The 26,538-nt window shown below is 38.3% G+C and overlaps 1 protein-coding gene across 23 annotated transcripts in view; it reads left to right on the top strand.

The window, feature by feature from the left end:
- LOC129415743 (serine/threonine-protein phosphatase 2A 56 kDa regulatory subunit delta isoform) overlaps positions 1 to 26,538 on the top strand; it is a 73,381-nt gene that overhangs the window by 4,950 nt on the left and 41,893 nt on the right. For 2 of the 23 annotated variants that reach the window (XM_073872965.1, XM_073872963.1), the window contains exons 4-11: positions 178 to 1,456; positions 1,533 to 1,630; positions 2,693 to 2,792; positions 3,560 to 3,834; positions 8,222 to 8,410; positions 8,523 to 8,610; positions 9,175 to 9,298; positions 9,720 to 13,738. In XM_073872965.1, coding sequence (XP_073729066.1) covers positions 178 to 1,456; positions 1,533 to 1,630; positions 2,693 to 2,792; positions 3,560 to 3,834; positions 8,222 to 8,410; positions 8,523 to 8,610; positions 9,175 to 9,298; positions 9,720 to 13,017 — 5,451 coding nt within the window. In that variant the 3' untranslated portion in view covers positions 13,018 to 13,738. Of the gene's footprint in view, positions 1 to 177; positions 1,457 to 1,532; positions 1,631 to 2,692; positions 2,793 to 3,559; positions 3,835 to 8,221; positions 8,411 to 8,522; positions 8,611 to 9,174; positions 9,299 to 9,719; positions 13,739 to 17,023; positions 17,471 to 18,232; positions 18,317 to 24,653; positions 24,826 to 26,538 lie in introns of those variants that run through there. The other 21 variants (XM_073872967.1, XM_073872966.1, XR_012372053.1 and 18 more) reach the window with 20 other exon arrangements.

The following is a 26,538-nucleotide window of genomic DNA, read 5'->3' as shown; positions in this document are numbered from 1 at the left end:
AGTGTATTCCAATTTCCAGCAGAGATAAATGTGGAAAGCGATTTATATGTTGTCCTTCAAAAGTCTAAAACATCAAAACAACATCATTGGCTCAAGAGACGACATATATCAGTAATCATGTTTGTATCTGATCTTTTATGCCTTTTCAAACCTGCTGTTGCATGTTATGTATTTCAGAATAGTGATTCGCCTCGAGCAAACCCAGATGGGGGTCTTTCCCATGAGGCAGAGCAGCTTCTCTCTGCACTGACCAAAACAATGGATCCAGAATTGATGGCATCCATGCTAGGAAAATGTTCTGATAGCAGTGCCCTTGAAGAGCTTCTTGGCAAATTGCAGTCTCTCAAAGAAGGTGGAATCGGCGCAATCCTCCCTCATGAGAAAGAAGGACGACAGGAAAAGTCGGACCTTGTTGAGTTTATTGGAATGATGGCAGAGATGGTAGGGCATTCACAGAATGTAAAGAAGAGTCTTACTGATATTGAAGATGAGGAGAAATTTCTTTATGGAGATGAAGTGGATGAGGATGACAGCCAGATGAAACCCACTAAGGACATACCTACAGAGTCCAGCTTTCCAGACACAAGATTCCCACAGTCTCATGATGTACCTGGAGGAGAACACAGCACCACACCTTACATGTTTGGTCGTGCTGAAGATGATAATGTAAACCATTCACAGGCCGACAGAGGAGGTCATACCTTGGCCACGCCTGAGGTACACGGTGAGGAACCATCTGACTTCCCACCTGGGGTTGGCCCACAAGATGTGAAGGTGAGAAAGGAGGTGGAAGAATACGAGAAGATACAAGACTTGCTGAAGACGATCGGCCTGGACTTAGGTGTGGCTGAGATCAGCAAGATGGCCGTCAGGACTCAGGAGCGCCTCCACGGTAAAAGCTCTGTAAAGAAGACTCCTGTCCGTCGGCAGTCCGAACGAAAACACAGGAGCCGCAGCAGGAGTTACAGCAGCAGTAGCAGTGGCAGCAGCAGAAGCAAAAGCTCGAGCAGAAGTCGCAGTAGAAGCTACAAACGCAATTCAGGTCGCAGCTGCAAGAAGCCAGTTTCACCAGAACCAAAAAGGTCTTCACGGTCACGCAGCCAGAGCAAGAATGAGAGTCAACCTACCCCTACACAAGGAGTCTGGCCTACAACACCTACTGCGGGTCCAGGGCCACCCGTGTTTCCTCCACGACCCAACCTCCCAGCACATCCAATGCCATATCCTCCGCCACCACCGCATGGGGTTATGCCACCCGACTACCCTCCCCATGGTTATGATCCGTATGGCAATTATGTTCCGTACATGCCACCAGGATGGCCAATGTATCCACCTCCAGGTATGCCAGTTCCTCCTCACAATCCAATGGATCCCTACAATCTTCGTGGCATGGAGAGGCCTTTTCTTAAAGTGATTGCAACAGGAACAACTGAGGGAAAGGACACTGATAAAAAAGGTTAGCTCTTTTTGTGAGTAATTGTTAAAATCTTGAGACTTTACACATGACATTTAGTAATTTTTTGTCTTTTCAGTACCTACTAAAACAGATGCTGTGGCCTCCAAACCAATCATTAGTGACAGTCAGAGGAGAGCTATGGAAGATAAGAATACTGCCAGCCAAAAACAAAAGGTAATTCAAAATGAGTTATGACAATTTCAAGAAGATCATTCCAGGGTTTCCTGCAGAAAATTTGTTATTTAAAGTGGTAGGGTTGCGCGGGTGGTCGGGGCCGGGGGGCGTAGTAATCAAGGGGGCGGGGCGTATGCCTTATGATAAAAATGAAAATATTTTTATTAAAAACACTCAAATTAAACTTAATTTTGAAGAAACTATGACAGAAAATGAATACATACTAGATTATTAATGAATTAAATGTTTTTAACAGATACCCATTAAATGGTAATAGCTGCGTGATGAAGTGAAACTAAAGGGTTAATAAACACAAACCAAAGCAGATGTTGTAGAACTTCTGTCGACCGATGATAGATAGCGCAAAAATGGTAAAAACTGATTATTTCCCACTATTAATTACATTATCTTAAAGGAGTGAAACTACTGTAGCATGTAAATAATGCACATAAATAAAGTGAGCAAGAGCGCTCAACAATTATATCTAATCAACAGGCACGTGAAACCTAGCTAGCAGGTCGCTCAAACAACAAAATCACCAGCTAACTTGCTTTAAATTTGCAGGAACTATAGACTAATACAATAACAGGCTAAAATAACCCCAAAACATAAGTTAACTTACAGTTCTCACGGACGCGCGTTTTATCAACTGGCTATTTTCCAGACAGTGACTGACCACGTCTTTCTCTCATTTCGGCCGTGTGGCGCGCTTCCCCGCTCCCGTTGTGAAGCGCATCCACGCTATTTTCCGAGATGCACTTGACGGCCTTCTGTGCAGCGCTTTTTTTTGGGATGACCTAGTTAAAGGGGTAGGGTTTTTTAGCTTAGGCGGGCCGCCCCCATGCAAAGTGCTGCAGGAAACCCTGATTCATTTGTCGGTTCATGGAGATAATGGATGTGAAGCTTCAAAAATGATCTACATATTGAAACCATACAAGTAGCCCACATTAATGGTTATCTGAAGCTAACCGAAATCTAGTTAACATTCAGATTAAAAAACTAGTTTTTGGGGAAATGCAACAGATTTTCAGTAAATATTCTTCCAAATACAATTCTTTTTAGGTCCTTGAAGAACTTGAGAAGCTAAAAGAGGATAAAGAAATACGAATGAAGAGAAAAGGAAACCTAATGAAAGAGGTGGAGACATTGAGGAGGCAACACGGTATTTCTCTTTGAAAGTCTACCATTAATATGTCTAATGCCACCTTTCCATTGCACACAACAAATGATTTCCAAACCTTTGGATACGTTACAGGGCTCAACCCAAATAATTTTTTATACTGGCACAGTTGGGCCAGTGGTTCAGGTTTTCACTTGCCCTGACAAAATTTTCACTAGCCCCAATAAAAAAAATGTCAGTGTCACACATTTAAAAAGAATAATTCAAAAATTAAATATAATTGTATACATATACAACAGACATGTTCCAACGAAAAAAGGCTCCCAACTTTTCTGCTTTATCTGTAAACTGACAGCAAATTGTGCAAAATATTGCATCGTTTCTTTCGTCGTGTTTTACCAAATTAAATGTCTGCTTCCAAGATGTTAAATAATATATGTTGATAAAAATATATTTTAGTGACTGAGGGTGAAGCACTGGCCCTATCGGACAACTGACAATACTTTCTACTGGCCCGAACGTCTCTCACGCTTGCCCCGGGCCACCGGGCAATCCTTTATGTTGAGCCCTGTGTTAAAAATAGACCTTGAGCAACTTCTATTGGCATATATTGACAAAATATTGGTGGTCCATATCGACAGCTGTTTATTGTTTTATTCATTTGCATGAATTTATTTATTGCACAATAGTGAATATTCATAGAATGAGGACTCTTGTCAGCACGGATTTATGATCAAATTAAAAAGTTTATTAGGACTACCAATAGGGGGTGAAGTATTACTCTGTAACTGTCTGTTTTGTTTATACAGGGGAACTTCTGAGAAAGAAGCGCAGAGAGAAAGATGGACACAAGGACCCTGTTCTTATAGACCTCGGTAAGCTTCAAGAAGATGCAATGACCGAACTCTCTAAACTACGTGCTGAAGAGAGAGAGTCTGATAAAAAACACGAAGAGCTGGTCAAAGTAGCCCTTATCCTTGGTATAGACTACAAAGAGTCCAAGTTTTCTGCAGACCGTGTGCAGAGTAAGAGAGAGTCAACCAGAAGCCCAGAGAAATCAGGGGCCAGCACCTCGTCCAATAAGGTACAGTTCCTAATGCTGTCACAGGAAAGGTATAAAGGTTAAAGGAACACGCCCACATTTTGGGAATTTAGCTTATTTACCGTATCCCCCAGAGTTAGATAAGTCCATACATACCTCTCTCATCTCCGTGCGTGCTGTAACTCTGTCTGACGCAGCCCCCGCTAGCTTAGCTTAGCACAAAGACTGGAAGTGGGTGGCTTTAGCTAGCATACTGCTCCCAATAAGTGACAAAATAACGCGATCATTTTCCTATTTATGTGTTGTGATTTGTATAGTCAAACCGTGTACAAATAACAAGGTGATATGAGACACAGCGATCTTTTAACAGTATACATACTGAGAACTATATTCTCTGAAGACGAAGCACTGCCGCATGGGCGGAGTGATCTGCTCGCAGCACACGAGAAGCCCCTGGTGAGGAGCAGAGAGTTCGGTCAGAATTGTGCAAATCACTCCGCCCATGCGGCAGTGCTTCGTCTTCAGAGAATATAGTTCTCAGTATGTATACTGTTAAAAGATCGCTGTGTCTCATATCACCTTGTTATTTGTACACGGTTTGACTATACAAATCACAACACATAAATAGGAAAATGATTGCGTTATTTTGTCACTTATTGGGAGCAGTATGCTAGCTAAAGCCACCCACTTCCAGTCTTTGTGCTAAGCTAAGCTAGCGGGGGCTGCGTCAGACAGAGTTACAGCACGCACGGAGATGAGAGAGGTATGTATGGACTTATCTAACTCTGGGGGATACGGTGAATAAGCTAAATTCCCAAAATGTGGGCGTGTTCCTTTAAATGCATTTGACAGGCATTTTCATAGTCAAGCATTACATTGCCATGTCAGACATTTTTTTGAGTGGCATGTCATTCTTGATTTTGTGAAATATGCTGGCAAATTGTATTTTTTTTCTTTTAAACTTTAGACCATCTACAACACTGTTACCTTCAGTTAGGTAGAGAGCTGCACGATTAATCGTTAAAAGATCGTGATCTCGATTCGACCCCCCCCAAAGATCTTAATCCAGCATTTCGCCGATTCAGGTAATTATATTTTTAAGGAGGAAAGACGCAGTATCGTCTGTTCTCTTGACAACACGCAATAGCAGCGGCCACAATGACGTCTTGACGTCTCATTTATTATTGCGCAAGCCAGATGTGCTCGTGTTCGCTCCACTGGTACAGCAGATGCTTTCGCCGAGAAGTTAGACAGAAATAAACAGAAACTTAAGAGAATGAGTGAGGCAGAGCTATGCGCCGGTACGTCCGACAAGAACCTTGAGGTTGTTTTAGTACCAAAAAGAGGATCTTATTCCGGATCTTATTCCTCCCAAAAGGGTTTTTAGCACGGTGAAACATTGGCTGCGTCCAAATAACCACACTTGCTGTCTTTGCACTTGACCACTTGACTACTTACATTACGTTTTCTTGTATTTGGTCCAAGTGTTCTAGTGGGCGTGAAGATTAAACGTGCAGAATTATTCACCCGATGGACATTCACGCCGCCTAGCGAGAATGTAAAAAAAAAATGCTCTGACGCTCAAATGCATTCTCTGGAATCCTCTCTAGCGGAGGTTTCCGCCTTCTGATTGGTTACCGCCGAACGTTTCTGCCTTGCGATTGGTTGCGCCGAACCGCGTCATAGCTCATTACTATAAAGTAATGTCAATCCATGTGGCAGGAATTTGCACCAAAATGTATTCTTTTTTTTTTTATTTAGGCTACTTAAAATGTATATTTGAATTTTTTTGTCTTTAAATAATATTAATACATAATCACTCTACAATTAACATTAACTGAATTTATAGATTATCTTTAAAGCATAATTCTTTTGCATAATTCTTATTATTTGATTATTATTTTAAGCAAAAGAATCGTGATTCTCATTTTATCGTGCAGCTCTAGTTGGGTATAACGAACAGAGTTTTTAAGCTTTTATTAATCTTTATACATTTATAAATGTATTATTCATTGTCAATTAATGTTCATTACTTATACATATGAAGTAAAGATGCAAAACCCGCTAAGTGCGTCTGACATGCTTTCTTGTAAACAAGCATTTTTTATCAGGCTCTTGTGTTTAGGTTCATTAATTTCACTGTAATTGCAGTGAAAAGGTTAATAGTCAATAATTGAAATGCCTTATTTTTACAAATGCCACTTTTGTCAGTTCATTTGTACAAAGTTTACCGTCTTTGGCTGCAAAACGGTCTTAGTGCATACAAGCTTATTTAGCAAAAACAAAAGATGCAACTAGAAACATGTGGCTGCCACATTCAGGTTGGATTCAGGTCCAAGTACTCTTTAGGGCTTTTCACATTTAAAAAAAGTTAACCCCGGGTTAACAGAATCCTAGGTTATCTTTTTCACGTTTCACACTGTTCATATTTAACCAGGGGTTAAAAGATAACCCTGGGTATTCATAATCTGAAGTTTCACACTGTGGGACAACCCAGGGTTAAGAGCATTTAATGGATTTTGTCAACAAAGTGTTATTTCTGAATGGCCTGAGGCCGGGATTAAGTGGATTAGATGAACGTATAATACATGCCAAGAGAGCATTCAGTCAATATCATTATCTAATTTTTGACAGAGGTGGTGTTTAGTGGGTTTTGCATCCGAGTTATTAACTTCAGTTCTACATAACTACAGTTCACTGGTCGTCAGACCATTCATTACCATTTAGTCACAATGTTTTCATTATTAAGCATCTACTTGAGGGACATTGTCAATAGTAGAATATCAATATAAATAACACAAATCAAACCATCGCAATGTCCCTTGACTAGCCTTTTGAGCACACAATACGGTACATTCACACGGGGCGTAAGCGTTAACACTTCGCATTCACTTTTAATGGGTGACGTCATGCGTTGCCGAACTGAACTGTGGATCCGTTGACGCCGCATCAGTGCCGTTGCTCGCAGCAGAAGTTGAACATTTCTCAACTTTTCAAGCGGCAACACGTGCGTCAGCCAATCAGATCACCTTATGCAAATAACCTAGTCAGAGCCAGCCAATTACGTTTATGGAAGACCGGAGCATGGGTTGCGGCCACTGTGATTGGCTGTTGGCCACGCTTCAGACAAGCCTTTCGGCAAGCGTTAACGCTTTCGTCCCGTGTGAATGTACTGTTACACCACAATAAGGAGGTAAAAAAATATATGGCTTTATATTGCTTTAAGCACATTGCTTGGCTGTGCATGAAGCCAAGGAATATGCATGTTAGCTTGCAGTGTTTGTCATTTTAATTATAACAGTTCATTGGCATTGTTCAGAGGTTTGCCCGGGAAAGGAGCTTGCATACCGGACGAGAAGCCGGTATGCGACCTCCTTTTGGGTTTGAAGAATTTTAAAAACTTCAGATGTAACTTGCATAAAGGTATTGAAAATTATTTGGTCAGAGTTTTAGCAAAATTAATATGGTTTTGTTTTTTGAGCTTGAGCTGTCTTTTAAGGAGATAATTTATTTCTGTATGCAGATGTACTCTTCATGGCTTTCAGATAATTAGTTTTAATTAAGTGTTTTTTTAGCATTAAGTGTTTTATGCTGCCTTCATGTGCCATCCAAATTATTGTAAATACGGGTTTCTTTAGGTAAAAATTGCACTGATGTCATGTTTACTTCTGGGAAGTTCAGAAATCTTTTTTTTTAATTCCCCATATGGCCTGCCCTTAAAATTTAAATATTAAGAATGGGAAAAAGATTCCTGCTGTGGACCTGACGACCCCTATTCTTTTTAACAACAAAGCAATTAAACACAGCAAGTTCATAATCACGACTTGGGAAGTAGGAATTATAACATTTACGATCGCATGTGAAGGCGGCATTAATCTTGCATGCAGCTGCATATATGTAAATTCCAAATCCATATGCAGTTTAGAAACGTCAGTCAAAAATACTGATTTTTAAAAACAATTTTTTTGCTTAAAACAAAAGTAGTAAAGTTGTTACTTTGTCCTTAGCATAAAAAAACATAAATTAGCATAAACCTTTTTCAAACTATTTTACAAATTTGTATAATTTTTTTAACATAAATCATGATTTTGTTCTTTTACTGAGTAAATGTATTCATACAACGTAAACTGGACATACAAAGCATTTCATATTTAGGTTTGAATTATCCAAAGTCACTCGTTTTATATCAGTCAATTACATTCAAGTAGTAAACCCATGGGTAACTTCACCACGACTGGGAAAAAACAGATGGCGTGTTTTACAAAGGTAAGTCTGCTACAACAAACTTTAATGATGAATCAGGATTTTTTCACTATGCGTCTTTCTAAAAAGCTTTTGCACATTCATACAATCTCAACAGTACATTATTTTCCTCTTTTCCCGCTTGTTTTTTAAGTAATGCTTAATTTCTACTTCTAAACCAATCTAGGCCGCCCCATCAGGAGCATCACCTGAAAAACTCAAGTCATCTACTCCGTCAAGACGACATTCCACAGACTCTGCTGGCGAACAGTTTGAGTACTATGATGCAGGAAACCACTGGTGTAAAAACTGCAATGTTACCAGTGGTTCAATGTTTGACTTTTTCATGCATTTGCACAGCAAAGTACATAGAAAGGTGTGTGCTTACGATCTTATAAGCTATGTTTTTATGTGAATGCAGCTTTATTCCTGTATATTGCATTGATGCAGCAGTCATCCATTGTTTTCCTCTACTAAACATGATGTAGACTCTGGATCCCTATGACAGACCTTGGGCAAAATCAGAGAGTGACAAGAAACACGGAACAGGAGAAAAGACATCAAAGCCAGCAAAAGGTAAATCTCATTATGTGCTGTTATGGGACATAGGCAATTCGTTGATTTAAGTGAAGTTAAAATACGTATGTGTAGGGATAATGGGGTTAGGATGCAGGATGTTCTATGGGTATTCCCTACTGAAATGACCAGCTAGAACCAATCTAAGCTGTGGTTGACTGGTTTTAGCTGCGTTTCCAAGTCTGAAAGTCAGCCAACCACCTTAGGCTGCTTAATGTTCATAGTGCTTGGTTCTGTTAATGGTTCTTTAGCATCTGTTTTCTATCGCTGTTCTTAATTAAACGCTGTACTAAAATGCCTCAGTGTTTACTGTCCCACTATTGAATCTGTGATATGCCATGTTATGAGATTTTTACTGGCCGGTTGTTCATTTGGAATCTAATCCAGAATCATTAAATTCCTCATGATTCCCATTTACTAATAGTTGACCTTTTGATTGCAGTGATGTAAAGTGTGGTTTTATTTCACTGGGTTCTGCATTGGCGGAGGGCATAGGTAATTACTAATAGTATGTAGTGGGTTTGGTGGCTGGTAGATTGATTTAATTCTTGCCACCTGTTCTAGGTTCAGAGTTTTTGATCCCTGTGCGAGGATTCTTCTGCCAGCTATGTGAAGAGTTTTTTGGTGATCCCATTTGTGCTGAAGCCCATGTCACCCGTCATGCTCACAATGAGAAATACAAGGGTAACTAGCTTGTTTAATTATATATAACTTAGTGAGAGGTTCACCTTGCTTTTGTCTAAGGTAACTTTTCTGCTTGAATACCACCATATTCTGTTTTCCTTTTAGTTTATGGTGTGTTTTGTTGCCTTTTTTCCAAAATGATTGTTTTACTACATTAACTGGGGTAGCTTTTTAAGATTTTTAACATTTATGTAAGTTTATACAAGGTAAGATAACTGTGTGGTAACCTGCTGCACATTTGCTATATAGATGTCAGTGAACCTCTTTAAATATCCGTTTAGTAATTCTTTATTAAGTGTATAGGAATGTGGGACTAAAAGAAAACAATATAGTTATTTTGGACAATAAGTTGTTAACATTACATTATTTATCTTTTAACAAGTGATTTGTTACCTCATTTGTGTTTGACTTTCTCAACAGGGTAAAATGTACGAAAATCCCCTCTATGAACAAAGGAGAAACCTGGATCGTCAGGCTGGATTAAAGAGCCATAAGAACTCTGACCACAAACGAAAGCGTGAGGACAGCGATCAAGATGATGTGAAGAAATCCAAACACAGCAAAGATGGGAAAAAGACGATAAGTGTGGAAAAGGAGGAAAAACCACACTACAGCAAGGATGAAGAGTACAAGAATATCAAAGAGAGTGACAATAAATTCAAGGAAGAGCGCTTGAAATATAAAAAAGAGGATGTTTATAAACAAAAATATAAGGAGGATGATGAAAGAGCTAAAATAAAGAAAGAAGAGGAAGAGAGAGCAAAATATAAAAAAGAAGAAGAGGAGAGACACCGAGTCAAGAAAGAAGAGGAATATACAAATAGGTACAGGAAAGAGGAAGTGGAGAGGTCCAGGTATGAAGAGGACAGATACCGAAACAAGGATGATTATGACCGTTACAAATATCGGGAAGAGGATGACAGAAATCGCTTCAGAAAAGATGACGATAGAGACCGATACAGTAGAGAAGATGAGAGGTCCAAGTATGGTAGAGATGAAGAAAAGAAGTACAAATATACTCGAGAGGTTGAAGAGAAGTCAGCAAAATACAAAGATGAGGAATGGGTCAAGTGGCCAAAATCAAAATGGGAGGATCCGGAGGATAGTGATGATAAAAAGGACCAAAAGGGCAAAGCTGCTTATAGCAAAGATGACAAGGAGAGCAAAGAGAAGTCGTCCAGTGCTAAAGACGTTAAAGCTGAACCACCTAAAGTCTTATGTGGACCAAGCCCGGCTTTGCTGGCTAAACTTCGCAAAAAGAATGAGGAGAGTGCAGCTCGTTCCGGCTTCGGAAAGTTCACTCGCAAAAAGCCACAGAAGACCGCACTGGAGAAAGAGGCTGAGAGAATGGCAGCACAATTCATGAAAGAAGACGAAGAAAGTGTTCCGAAAGTAGATGAGGTTAAAGCTGAGATTAAAGTGGAAAACACAGATCCATTTACCAAATCTATAGCTGCGGCAAAGTCTATTGCAATGAAATTATCAGGAAAACCTGTGCTCCCACCCTCCAATGAATGGCTGGCTTTTAACGAAAATAAAAGTAACCCCAACTTACCTCCCCCATCTAGTCCTTTGGTTATTAGGAAATCATTTGGTGGAGTGCAGAATAAACCGGCACCACCTGTACCGGGAAGTCAGACTCAAAATCATCCAGCTTTGTCAGCAGACCTCATCTCAAAGGCATTTAGTGGTGAGGAGGTACAATTAAAAAATCAAGTCCCCTCTGCAAAACCCATAGATATCTTCGACACTTCTGTTCCACTTTCATCATCCACTGCAGCGTCAAAACCTGAAAATGACACCAAGATTAAACCTTTTACGTCCAGTGAATTTGTTTTTACACTTGATTCTGATGTGGCTGCTCCTGGTGTCCCTGAGGCGGAGCAGAATCTCACTGTTATTCTTCGTCCTCCTCCTCAGTTTTCTTCCAGTTCTAAAGACCTCTTTTCGAAAACTGCAAAGCCAAAGACTCTTGCAGCAGGAAAAGCAAAAGATTTGTTTGACATTTTCTACAGTGGCAGTACCACTGTTAAAAGCTCTGTAAATACCACTGTTGGCGACAAACAAGACTTTGGTTATAAACCTCCAGATAATGACTCGAGAAGTAAGACCACTGTTAAAAGTAATGAATCCAACTACAAGGATAAAACTGAAAGTCATGCTGAGCAGGTCAAAGAACCTCCTAAGAACCAAGACTCAGAAGTTGCCCAAAAGAGTCAGGAATCTATCAAAAACCAAGACTCAGAAGTTGCAAGAAGTGAAGAACCCCACAAGAACCAGAACTCAACAGTTGCACAGAGCAAAGATGCTCCTATGAATGAAAATTCTGAAGTTTTACAAAGTAATGAACAGTATAAAAACGAAGACTTACAAGTTCAACAGGCGTCAGAGAATTCAAACTCTAAAAGTCTAATTGAGCCTGAAAATCTACTTGAAGATAAAGATAAAAAAGAGGAAGAGTCTAATGAACAGCAATTATTTAAAACCACAGAAATATCTCAGGGGGATAGCCTCAAGGTGGAAGTTTATAATGTGGACACAAAGAAAAGCCTTCTGGAATCTGAGCAAAACCCTTTGGAATCTGAAGCAATGCCTCTGGAATCTGAGCAAAACCCTTTGGAATCTGAGCAAAATCCTTTGGAATCTGAGGCAATGCCTCTGGAATCTGAGCAAAACCCTTTGGAATCTGAGGCAATGCCTCTGGAATCTGAGCAAAATCCTTTGGAATCTGAGGCAATGTCTCTGGAATCTGAGCAAAACCCTTTGGAATCTGAGGCAATGCCTCTGGAATCTGAGCAAAACCCTTTGGAATCTGAGGCAATGCCTCTGGAATCTGAGGCAATGCCTCTGGAATCTGAGCAAAACCCCTTGGAATCTGAGGCAATGCCTCTGGAATCTGAGGCAATGCCTCTGGAATCTGAGGCAATGCCTCTGGAATCTGAGGCAATGCCTCTGGAATCTGAGCAAAACCCTTTGGAATCTGAGGCAATGCCTCTGGAATTTGAGCAAAACCCTTTGGAATCTGAGGCAGTGCCTCTGGAATCTGCACAAATCCCTTTGGAATCTGAGATAACCCCGCTGGAATCTGAGATAACCCCGCTGGAATCTGAGATAACCCCGCTGGAATCTGAGATAACCCCGCTGGAATCTGAGATAACCCCGCTGGAATCTGAGATAACCCCGCTGGAATCTGAGATAACCCCGCTGGAATCTGAGATAACCCCGCTGGAATCTGAGATAACCCCGCTGGAATCTGAGATAACCCCGCTGGAATCTGAGGTTATCCCCGTGCAACCTGAGGTTATCCCCGTGCAACCTGAGGTTATCCCCGTGCAACCTGAGGTTATCCCCGTGCAACCTGAGGTTATCCCCGTGCAACCTGAGGTTATCCCCGTGGAACCTGAGGTAATTTCTGTTGATCCTGAGATCATCTCCGTTGATCCTGACGTAATCTCCGTTGAACCTGACGTAATCCCTCTGGAACCTGACGTAATCCCTCTGGAACCTGACATAATCCCCCTGGAACCTGACATAATCCCCATGGAACCTGACATAATCCTTCTGGAACCTGAGGGAATTCCTTTGGAACCTGAGGGAATTCCTCTGGAATCTGAGGAAAACCCACTGGAATCTGAGGAACCCATGTCTTTTTCCCCCCTTACAGGTTCTTTAACTGAGCAACTGAACTTGGACACATTTGAATTCAATTTCGAGCCTTTGTAAAGGACCTTTCAAGAGTAGGTTTAGGGATGTAAATGTTACCTCTGTATATGATAAATAACAGTGAATTTAAAGTTTTCTTTTCATTTGTTTGAATCCAGTTAGAATGTTTCATGTCTATTCTCAACCTTTTGGCAGGTAATGCTAGTGAATGCGTGGCCTGAAAAGCATTCATTCTGAAGTGGGTGCAGTGAAGAGAATGAAAACTTTCATCAAGTAATGAATTCTTAATCTGTCAAAATATCACTATATTCTTGTTGAAAGCACCTTGTGTTGAGTTATTTGTTCCTTAATCTGTTTCCAGCAGAAACCATTCCTTTAATACAAAGGTAATGTAAAAAAAATATATAATGCATTTGTTTGATGTGTATCTCAGACTCTAAAACCACATGCTTCTTTTTGTTCCATTTAAATGAATAAAGATATTTTAATACAGGAGCCAGAAAGATCCAGGCTCAAAGAAGAGAATTGGTGTGGAGTTCTGCTTCAAGGATGTATGCATATGTATTCACAATGCTAGCATAAAAATGTCAAGCTTGGCCTTTGTAGTTATACTGTACTCTTTATCAAAGAGTTTTCTGTACCGGTTTCCTCTTTCCTTTTTTTTTTATAAGATCGAATTCTGTGTTGTTGGTACTGTTCATAAAGTTACCATATATTGTCGATGTAATTGCACAAATTCGGTTTAGCATAAATAAATCAGCGTCTCGTTGTGTTTGCTTTGCATTGGTATGCTTCTTGTTGCTACTACACTTTTGTATATCTTTTTCTTAAGCACACACTTTGCCATATCTTTAGTTTTGAATTATAAATGCTTTACATATTAATGCAGTGATATGTGTTAATCATTACTGATTAATTTATTGTGTGTAGTTTTCTATAATCTAAATTTTATGAATCTTAGAACATACATTTGCTGTGCATGTAGATTCTTAATTTACACAACGTTGAATGTTGTTTAAATGACAGTAATGTAACAGTTGAAACTGGCATCTGCTGCAAGAAAAGCATGAACGAAGCCTCTGTGGTCCATGAAGGTAAGTGCTACACCTCGACTGTTTTTTGGTTATTTACAGTGCGTTCATTAAAATATTTTGGGGACAGCTCACTTTTCCTTCCAATTAGACTTGGAAATACCCTAGCTGACACAAGTTATTAAATAACTTGATCTCAATATTATTTGAAAGCTGATAAAATAATAAACGACAAAATATTAGACATTAATGTCTGCCATCAAACTGAATGAAATTTTTGTTTCAAATAAAAGCTTGTAAAGGAAATATTGTGTCAGATTTGTGTTGTTTGGCTGAAGCCGCACAGCACTACTTGCATGGTCTTTTACAATTGTCGCTTGTACGATTTAATTCCAGTGAGTTCTTGAAAAGCCATGGCATAAGACCTGTTTACACCAAGGGCTTTATAAAATATATATATATATTATATATATATATAACAGTTCACACCTCAATGGTAAGGATATCTGGATCCATGGTTACAATAATGTTGGGGAACTTAAAGGAAAACACAGTTTTTCGGTGTTTTGCTGTTTTTACCTCAACTTAAGACAAATTAATACCTACCTATCTTTATTCAATGCATGCACTTAATCGTTGTACAGCGTGTTGTGAATGTGTTAGCATTTAGCCTAGCCCCATTTATTCCTTAGGATCCAAACAGGGATTAATTTAGAAGCCACCAAACACTTCCATGTTTTCCCTATTTAAAGACTGTAACATGAGTAGTTACATGAGTAAGAATGGTGGCACAAAATAAAACGTGCAATTTTTTGGCGGATAAAAATGAGAACTACATTGTACGGCGGAAGAGCACTTAGTTGCAGCACTTCTACCTCGGGCGGAGTAATAAACTTAAAAAACGCCACATTTTGTTTTGTTCCACCATACTTACTCATGTAACGGTCTTTGAATGGAGAGGGCGTGGAGGTGTTTGGTGACTTCTTGATTTATCCCTGTTTGGATCCTAGGGGAGTGGGGCTAGGCTAAATGCTGAGACATTCACGACGTGCTGTACAAAAATTAAGTGCACGCATTGAATAAAGATAGGTATGCATTAATTCGTATAAGTTGAGCTAAGAACATAGTAACATATTGAAAAACGGTGGCGTTTTCTTTTGGCTGACAATATATATTTACATTATCTTTAATCAAACTCCATTTAAATCTTAAGGGCTTGTGTGTTTAAATGAAAATGCAGCGCCTCAGCTTAGGCATAAACAAAACCTTATCGTCCAATAGTGTGAACGCTAATATAGTTATCGTTATATTTCATTTTCTTGGTGTGAACGGGTCTTTGCTGTGCGATACCAATTTTTTATGTTAGTAGGATGCACAACTAAGATGGCAAAACTGCACAAGGTGGCTGAACTAAAATAATGAAAAAAATGGGGTGGCCAAGGCTACTTTAGGGGGTACATAGTCCACAAAAGAAAAGATGTGTATCCCTGTATTAAAAACATGAATGAATCTCATGATTTTTGATTACTTCACAGTACCCCATATTAGATAAGTATTCATATACTGCACTTCATGCATTACTAATGTTAACTGCACTTGCATAAAAGTTGTTCAGGAAATCTAAAATCCATGATAAATCTTAAAAATATTTCAAATAGCAGAGCTCAACATAAAGAAAAAAAGCAAAAAATTTTAAAAGGAAATATGGTTATTTTTGTTACAAGGTTACAGAAGTTAGTCAGAGCAGTGAGTGATTTTCTTTTGTTATTCAATCAACTTCAATGACCGAGATACGTACTGTTTATTATGCTTATAAGACTGAATGCAATGAAATGTTTTGGTTAGGACATAACCAAATGTTTACTATAATACTAAGATGATGCTATTTTAACCAATGTGCATGTGTATTTATCAGTTTAAGCCACAAAGACCGAACATGAACTTATTTAAAGGGGACATAGAATGAAAGTCAACTTTTTCCAGGTTCTATCAACCTCGATCAACCCAGCAATTAAGTTTTGGTAAACCATTATCTGCAAGCATGTGAAAAAGTAGGTCATTGATATTTGGCTCCCCTTGTGATGTCAGAAGGGGATAATACCGCCCCTTAATCTGCACTGTCCATGCCATTTGCAGAAATCAGCTCATTTGCATTTTAAAGGACACACCCAAAACACCACATTTTTGCTCACACCTACAAAGTGGCAATTTTAACATTTTATAATAAATGATCTATGTTATTTTGCGCTAAAACTTTACCTACATACTCTGGGGAAATCAAAGATTTATTTGACATCTTAAAAAAGTCTTGTGAAATGTCCCCTTTAAGCTCTGTCCAGTCCAACCACAATAAATCATCATACAGTAAAAAGATCACTTCAAGAATAAAAACACGGCGTTACGTTTTGTTACAAAAACAGTGCAAACGGAAAAATAAAGGCCAATCTATATACATACAGTACATGTAAGCACATACTTAATTCAGTCCTATGGTGAATTATTTATGTAGTATTTTTAAACATATGTTAATAAACTCTTAATATTTGTTTTTAATAATATGCTGCACTGCATCATGCTGCAATAAACACATCAGGAAAAACGGAAAGTGAGTTATTGGATAAAGTGAAACTAGCGCATTCATTTTGGGGAGGTCAGTGCCACCCCAGACACCCCTCTGAACATATGCCCATTAAATAAATGCCCCACACCCGAAATCACAATAGTAACCAATAGATGGCGGTAGATGCTACGCCAACAAATGCAAATGTATTGCACTTAAATTTACTAACACGTCCTATCCAAATCCATAGCCATCGTATAAACGAAACAACAAAAATTGGAATGCAACATACAATATAATCTTTAAAACATTGCAATGTTGATAATATAACGTAGTGTTTAACACCAAATCTGCTTAAAAACAGCACGTTTTCTGCTCTTTAAAAGCATTGAACAGTTTGCTATAAAAAATCATATCATGCATTAAAGAAGGATTTGTGAATAGCAAATGAATATAATACACTCCTATGGCATTATCCTGCAGCTGGTACCACTTCAGCTGTATAAAACAAAAGACAGAGGTGTTGGGTAAACCTGTTAGTTCAGACATACAGACATGTTGACGGTCAATGTCACCAGCACACGCATCACTCCCACAATCAATTCTAATGTCAGCACACGCTTGATCAGATAGGAGTCGTCAAGAGCAGCTGCTGTAGTCCCCTTTCTCGTCGCAGCCAGGACCCAGTCCAGAAAGCTCAAGAGTGTCTGCTGCGCGGAGTGTCCAATAGGAAAATTCCGCTGCGCTGTTACTAGGTGGTTTGGAACTTTCTGAACCAATCAGATTATTGTTGGTAACGGGAGGGCGCGGGGAGCTGGAGGTAACAGAGTGCGCGAGAGTCCGAGTGCAAGGGAAGCCTTATCACGGAGGCACGGCTAAAGACAACATTTGCAAAATGCCGAATAAAACAAAAAAGGAGAAGGTAAAGTACACATTACATTGACAACTGCGCAACGCCTCGTTTCTGTGTAATGAACGCGCATACGAAATTAGTTTTTGAATGAGTTGTTATGATGGTCTTCATTTTTTGTTAGCGAAGGCCGCGCTAGCCCGCTAAGGGCGCATTTGTGTCTGTGTCTTTAGTCAAAAACTGACAGTTACGTGTTCACTCATATTTAAATGAAGGCGAAGCGATTTCTTTTGCGAAATCTGGCTTGTCTATTTAAAGAAAAACACTCAAGTGTGTGGAGGAATATTGTTAGATACATCAACCGATCTTTGCTTTACAAATCAGTTCTTGATTAAGATTATGAATGGGCGTTAATATGTGAATTAAAAGGCGTAACGTTATTAGTTGTCAGACTGCAGTATAAGCGCTATAGTCAAACATGTCTCCTGTCCCTGCATGAGTCAGTGTTTTAGTGGACACAAGTAGTGGATGAGCTGTGGGCTTCGTTATGTAAACGCTCGATACCTAAATGTACAAGTTGGTCACTGTATATTCGCAATGATGTGAATTGAAATCGTTTATCATTCCCAGAACTACTCAGTTGCATGTCATTTAGATAGTAGTTGCTATGTGCCAACACCTGTCATAGCAGCCGGGTCCAATGAATGCAGCATGAATTGGCCTGTGTGCAGACCATCCCATAAGGCCCCATTTTGATATGTTGAAAGGTGGTTTTAAAAGTGATGGAAATGTCCTGGATGTGTGTTCATTTGTTCTGTTTGTGGTCATTTGCAGGAACCCTCAAAATCTGCAAAAAGCAGCACGAAAAACAATAATGCTGGAGGCGGAAAGGATGCTGGAACTGAGAATTCGGATGAGGTAAAAATGAATGTATTTAAAAACATTGTGTATAAAACTACTTTAGTATTGCTCATACTGTGTTTCACCGTGTGGACGATTATTGGATTGATAGTTGCTATCTTAGGCTTAGTTCACACTGCAGGTCTTAATGCTTGGTTAAGATTTTTGCAAAAATCAGATTTTTTTGCGGTGTTGTTCACATCATTTAAATGCGACTGTCATCAGTCTCATGTGTAAACCATATATGGCCCTAAAGTGACCCACATGCGCAGAAGACGATGTGACATTAGACGCAGAGCAATGTTTGCGGAAATAAACATGGATGCTACTCGTAAAAGTTGGATGAAATGGCCATTACAATACATCTGATATGTATCTGATTTTGAATCACATATGAACGTGGCCAGGGTCTGATTTGAAAAAATCTGATTTGTGCTTTTTTGTCATAAGAAAAACATAAGGCTCACATATGGGCAAAAAAGTGGGATTTCGTCCACTTTCGCCTGCTGTGTGAACATAGCCTAAGTGTTGTAGCTGTGTTTTTTTGCTCTTTGGGATACAAAAAGCCTACAAATTCAATGTCTGTACCTTCTGCAAGACTGCATTAATTATGCATAGTAATATGTGAAGTAATCGCTTCAATCCTTATTGGCAGCTTTTGCCTTTGTTCTTGCTGATCTGTGTTGCGTCTCATCCATCTCAAGTAGGGCTCCAAAAAGAATCAGTAAAATCGATAATAATCGATTATGAATTTTTTTTTTGCCAACTACCATCGGACAGCAAAGCTGTGCGCTTATAATTAAAATCAGGTTTTTATTTCATACCACCACCAGCTGCACTTAAAGTCAGTCACTTTATCTTCATACAACCTGAGCTGCATGTTTGTCAGGTGCTTCTTCTTTCCACCAAGCGACCAGCTTGGTTAAGGCAGCGTTGCTCGTTCCTCAGCCTGTTGACCGAGTTCTGAATTGGGGTACTTTTAAACTGTTTCTGCAGGTTGACGTTTTTCTGCGTGTTGGAGATGGAAGGATTTGGTTCATTAGTTGTTTGTATTTGGACTGTGAAGAGTCATTGGGATGCTTTTGGACTCATTTGAATGGCTATTGGGCTGGTTTTATTACGCGGATCTGGCAACCTGACATGACAGTGATGGAAGAGAAAGCGCAAAAGAGTTCTGGTTAAAAAAAGGGTTTTCTTTCAACCTTTAATAGTGAGCTTGTATTTGTTAAATTGTTGTTGGGTTTTCATAAAAATAGTAATGAACCACAAACTAATCATCTGTTTTAAAGTAACGGGGAAATTCAAGTTTTTATTACTGTAACAATGCATGTACCATATTTTCCGGACTATAAGTCGCTCCGGAGTATAAGTCCCATCAGTCAAAAATGCATTTTGAAGAGGAAATAGATATATAAGTCGCACTGGACTATACGTCACGTTTATTTAGAAAATTATTTCACAAAATCGAAGCCCAAGAACAGACATTTAATCTGGAAATGCAAGTTATTCAACTAAACAAGAGCACAAAGAACAGCAGGCTGAATAGATGTCCGTACGTTAATGTAAACCAGTTATTTGTAAATAACAGTTATTTATACGATACACAATAGCATACTGAACATCCCTGGAAGGCTGAATTGGCTAAATGAACAGAACAAGCCAACACACATCAAGTTTGCAGGCTCGTTAATCCACATCACTGAATTCATTGAATTACGTAATTACAGGAGCAGCACATAGCAGACTCTAAGACCGCAATGTTGTCTCTTTAATTAAAATGAATTAATACTGACTTAAAAGTCGCACCTGACTATAAGTCGCAGGACCAGCCAAACTATGAAATAAAGTGTGACTTCTAGTCCAGAAAATACAGTATCACTTTCTTATAATGTCTTATTTATTTTGTTTATAATGAAGGATATTAATTCTCACCAAGGTCTTAAGTTGAAGATTTAAATAAGTTTATTTATCTGTGCCAAATTTCCTCACCAACACATCCCTTAAGACTCGATACCCTATGTTAATTTATATTTCGACATTTAAAGATGTTTTACTATTTAAAAAAGGCTTAAAATATCAAAAAGAATATATTAGTAGAACTCTGTAGTAGTGTGTGGCTTTCGCACTGGTAAAAGTACAATTCTACATGTTAAACTACCATAATTTTGTTCCTTATGTAGCTATAATAAAAAAAAAAACTAATTGAGGAAATATTTAGGTTTTTATCTGATTAATAAAGAAAATCGCTTGATTTATTGATTATGAAAATAATTGTTAGTTGCTGCCCTAATCTCAAGTCGTAATATATGTTAAGTATGTTACATATATATGAGGAGCTTAAATGCAAAAGTGTGTCTTAGTAGCTTGAGACCATGATTATATTATCTGTATAACTTTGCACATATGAAAAATGATGAGATCCAGACTACTAAGTTTTATAAGAAAGGCGACTCTTTCTGTGCGAGCATAGCATTCATTGTACACCCAAGCTGTTATTGCTGAGGATGGTAAATCCAGTGATATTTTACTCCAAATGCAATAACTCCCTCATTATGTACTTGCTGTATATTTCTGGTTCTTGTTTTAATTTCTCTTTTTGCATTTTTATTGTTGCAAAGGGTCTTACTGCCACGGGTAGCTGTGAAAAATTCATTTTTTAAAATGTGTTACGACAGCTTGTGTTTGATTTAATAGCAATAGCTTATGAAATTTGCCAATAATTACAGGTTTTGATTTTCTTTTCTTGCTTTTCTGTGTCCAAGTTCTTCATTTTTTTTTGTATACATGGCTCAGGTACATTGTAAAATGCCTTGTTGCTTCTCTATTTGAGTTAAAATGAGAGGGAGAAAGATTTGCACAGTAAAGCACAAGTGCTCCAAATTCAATAATCTTTCATTAAAATGTAATTTTGATGAGGAATTGCAGTGTATGCACAGAAAATAGATCATACAAAATTTGTCTAAGCTACTAGTAGGGCTGCGCAATTAATCGTTTTAGATTTTCAATTAGAGTTTTTGATTCAAACAATTACAAAAACAAGATAATCAAGGTAAAACAATTATTGTGCTATTAAAATTTAAATTGTATGCCGCTGAATCAATGTGTTTGTAAGGCACTTCTGAAGGCACCACTGCTTTGACATGTAGCCTCTTGCAACACTTAACTTAATAATAAGGTTAAATAAATGCATGTTTTCAAAGTCACTGTGTAATTGTGTTCTCGTATATTCATGATTGTGATGTTTACCAAAATAACAGTGATTATGATTTTGCCCATAATCGAGCTGCCCTAGGTACTAGGCCGTAATATCATAATTCATGTTAACAGGATTCAATATACAGTACACTATTGTATTGGACTTCACTTCATTTATTTCTATTTATTTATGTATTTTTTATATTCATATTCATTTATATTACCAAACAGTTGGCCTTAAATTATATTTCTACATAATGTGCCTGCATGTTATAAAATAAGTCAATTACACGGTGTCCCAGTACTTATCCAGTAACAAGTATTTTGTCTGTATATTAGGGATGTGCTTGTATGTCATTTTTTAATTTCGATTAATCCATTGGTTTGAAAAACGAGTACTCGATTAATTGGGGGCGGCGCAATCAAAGGGGCGTGTCATGATGAAAATGAAAATATTTTTATAAAAAAACTCAGAATAAATCCTAATTTTGAAAAAACTGTGATAGCAAAATGAACACATACTAGGTTATTAATGAATTCAATGTTTTTTTTAACAGAAACCTCTAACAGGAATAGCTGCGTAATAAAGTGAAACTAAAGGGTTAATAGACACAAACCGAAGTGCTTTCTATATAATGCACTCCACATAATATTAAGCCTTATACACAACATAAATGTATTATACAACGTGCATCTATCTGCACAAAATCCAAGACTTAAACTAAGTTATGTACTGGACAGAAAGTTTAACTCCTGTTGTGGATGTGCACCATAACAGCACGCTTTAAAACACGTCTAGTTAAACCACAAACTTCATAACATTAAGCAGCTTTAAGTCTTTTGCTATAGCGATTAGCTGTGTCATGTCGCACCCAGTCTTTACTACCCCAGGCACTTGTAAAGCTAACCAGACCTCGAATACCGCCATAATCACAAAGTAAATAAATAAATAAATAAACCCACACTATCAATGTTTTCGTGATCGATCGTCAATGCCACGTTTGAGTATTTGTGCACTCAATATACTGGTGCCCATCCCTAATGTATACAAAAGCATTCAGAAAATATTTGAAAAGGAAACAAAAAAATGTTAGGACAGAAACCCAAGGATCACACAAAAGTGCTTTAATTACTTGCTTTATTGTTAGGGTGTGATTTTATCTATAGCTTGGCTCCGATTTGTCCTACAGGGTTCATTTGTATATTGTCTAATATGAATTAATTATAATTAAAAGGGAACAAAAAATACCTCACAATATTGAAAATGCACCTCTTCTGTTAACACTTCACAAAAACTTACTCGCTGATCAAAACATTTCTAATATTCTCATTTTTTCCAACAGTTATGGTTTCTAGCAGTTGTTGAAACTTAGTGACTTTGTATGTATAGCACTTCTCATATTTTTCTATTCCTTGTTTTCCTCATTTTTGTATAAAGTGTTTGCTTAAAATCTGTGTATTTTTTGTCAGTTAGACCTGCGTGTTCAGTTCAGTGGACACTTTTGTTACTCTGTTCCTTATTATTGTTGCTGTGGTATCACCATCCAGTCTAACTTGTTTTTTAGACCCTTGCAAAGAAACATGTGACGTGTTAAAGATAAAGCAGCCAGATTTTCCTTTTTTTCTTGCTTGATGCTGCCTTTTATATGGCTTAACATTGCAGTAATGCGCTAGATAATTTAATATTTTTGCAAGTATTTAGTTGTACCCATCCAGTTGTATGGTGGTACTGTGACGTAATAGCATGTAGTCCCAGTAGTCCTGTCAGGAGTTCAGATATCAGTGTTCCTCAGCGGGAGTGTTACTGATGGATCAAATCAGTGGGCAGCGAGTCTGACGTAACACACTGTGAGGTTTATTGATTTGGTCTATTTTAAGTCAGGCTCAGTCATGCAACCCCTTTAACTGAGGCCAGCGCTGCAATGCCATGGGCAGGCTTCAACGTGTCCCACAGACAGAGAAAGGCTAATTACACACCCTTGTTTTGTTTGCTTGGACAGTGCCTACTTTTTACAAGCCTTTTTATCTTTGAACTTCAAAAAAATATTATGAGCCGGTTACATAAGCTTTTATCTGTGGTTGAACTTGAAATTTTTGAAAGCCCACAGGCTAATATGTTGCTTTTATAACATTTTTGGTGTTTTACATGGAAATGTACAAATTTGGTATTTGGGAAAAGGTAATTGGGATAGATTTGATTTATGCGTATCTGGCAACCCTGCCAAGCCCGAGAACAAGCATGCTGACTGTGCGCCAACAACCGTACTACTGTATATTTATCAAATGTTACGTGCTGCTGGGTAGACCCAAACATTTTAACTGCTTACACAATACACCAAGAAAAAAGCGATACCAAACACTGCATTAAAAAGTTATTGTATTTTAAAAATTTGTTATACTGAGTTAGTACAAGATTCACACAACCAAACTACCAAAGTGAGTGACATATGCATTAGGAACGTTCTAAAATGGTGGATGCGTCTACATATATGGAGCACTCAAATGTCATGTCTAGTTATACATGTCTGTCCAGTTCTTTAGTAATGCGTCCTGATGTCTAATAAGTTCATTTTTTGAAAGTTCATTTTGGTAAGTTGCACTATGCTTCTGTTTTATTTGGGCTGTTTTTCACCTATGTTTAAAATAGTGTTACTCATCTTGCATGGAAGACACAAATTTATTTGATAGTGGGGCTCAGGTTTTGTTGTCCAGGGTCAAAAATGACCTGTCAAGCTCTTATCACACAGGCTAAATTTGTTTATTTTATAAAACAGAGATTATATACTGTTATATTTAAAGCTTACAAATCTGGGGCTTGTTACCACACTTATGCATAGTCCGAGATTTCCAGTAAGCCCAACAGCCTATTTACCTGACTCACCAGTAAGATATTTTAATTGGTCCCAGTCCTGTGTGCCAGTACAGTTAATGATGAGATTAGGAGCATCAAAGCATTGATTTCAATTGTTGTTTTCACATCGACCATGACCATGGTCAATGTTAAAGAAATCAAGGTTATGTTTGCAGGGTCACTTTTGTGTTTTCTGTGTATATTATTCATAGACACAAGAGTTGACCATCTGTGAACAAACGTGGTATAATATAGTATATAGAATTGTTAAATATGACCATTTTCATTTTGAACATTGTGTTTTTCCAGGCCCAGCAGACAGCCAGCAAGCGTCCGAGCAACAGCACTCCACCTCCTACTCAGCTTAACAAAATCAAGTACTCAGGTGGGCCACAGATTGTAAAGAAGGAGCGTAGACAGAGCTCATCACGATTCAACCTCAGCAAGAACCGAGAGCTGCAGAAACTCCCCTCACTCAAAGGTAGAAACTACACCAAACAAAGCATTCGTGGTCACAAAACTTGGCTTTTTCCTAAATCTTTCTTGGGACTCATAAAAGACATGTTGTTGTGTTGATGGGACATCTCACGTTGAATGGTGCTAATGGTCACATGGCGGTATTTTCCGTGTTTTTAGGCTGCGTGACAAGGCTGTGTGTAATGTTAGATAGGGGTGGTTGATTTGAGATTGATGATGCTTTTAAACTTTTCAGCTTTTCTTTTACCAAATGTTAGTGTTCTGGTCGGGTTGTTTTGCAGTAACTGCAAGTAACCAGTTTATTTTGTTAACTAATCGAAGAAAACCTTACTAAAAGTCCTAAAATGTGAAAAAGATATTGGGGCACTATTGTTTCATGTAGACTAGAGTGACCGATCTCAAGAGAACGATGGAATAAAACAGGTTATGTCTGTTTTTTGTTTGCAAATTTGGCAATGAGTTGGGCCTAATACCGTATTGTCCCATATATAAGATGACCCTGATTATAAGACGACCCCCCCACTTACCGCATTAGTGCAGGTGCACAGTATGATTGACATGTAATCGTCTACAGCTCGAATATAAGACATCATTTATTGAGAGGCATTACTGTGAAAAAAGTAATTATATATTCGGGACAATACAGTAAATTTTTAGTACGGTATGTTTATTGTCAGTTTCGGTACTTTATGGTAAAAGATAGAAGCAAAATTCAGGTTCAATTAGCAACCTACTGTGCAGACATAGCATTAACTTGTACAAGTACTACAGTAATACACAATAAATATGGTAATGGATGCTACATAGTTAGATGAGAGGATATTTATTTATACACGAGGGATAAGGCAATGGGATGTAAATACAAAATTTAACTGCAGCGTAGAGAGATGGATATATATCCACTCCTGAGCCGGCACATTATCACCAGTCACAAGAAAAGTGAATATCGTTTATCATCATCTAACAAGGCCGCATATTAAAGTCAGTGCATGGTAAGCAAACAATAATTCTCATAATCAAAGTCTTGGATGCAAGAGAAATGGGCATAAATAAAGATCTAAGGGGCTTTGACAAGGGACATTTCTTATTGCAAAGTGACTGGGTTAGAGTATCTCTAAAATGACAAGGCTTGTATGTCATAACTTGGGGGAATAGTTGGTTGCCAATGAAGTAAAGATAACAATATTGGAAAAAGTAAGAAAACGCCTACTTTTTTGCATTGGATTAATGCAGAAATGTGTTTTAAGAGTTATTTTTTCAGTGGATGTTGTCAGCAGATGTGTATCTGGAATGCATTTATTGATAGCTTACCCAACCCACTGAGGATTTGAGGAAAAAAATATTAGGGTGCATACACTAAAATGGCCACATTTTTTTTAACAATATTTCCGGCAGAGCAGACCCTCCAATTATTGGTTGTTGGGGTCAAAGTTAACAGAAAAACACAAATAAAAGTATGGCAGACCATGTCAGGTTCAACCCATTTTTGAGACTTTGGCTCCCCACTATTGTGGGTTGCTCCTCATCCGCAGTGGTGAGTAATTACTACCAATAGTAATCAAAGGAGGGTGTTGAGTCCTCGAGGGTCAGTGATGTATGAGGGCAAAACAAAGGCTATCCCGTAGGGATGCACCGAAATGAAAATTCATGGCCAAAACCGAAAAAAGCAAACCAAGGCCGAAAAACCGAAACACTGAAAGAAATTATTATGCCAATT

This window comes from Misgurnus anguillicaudatus, chromosome 11 (genome assembly GCF_027580225.2).
Source record: "Misgurnus anguillicaudatus chromosome 11, ASM2758022v2, whole genome shotgun sequence".
In the NCBI taxonomy this organism is placed as follows: Eukaryota; Metazoa; Chordata; class Actinopteri; order Cypriniformes; family Cobitidae; genus Misgurnus; species Misgurnus anguillicaudatus.
The sequence above is the reverse complement of the archived record's forward strand: the minus strand, read 5'-3'. Positions and strand labels throughout refer to the sequence as shown.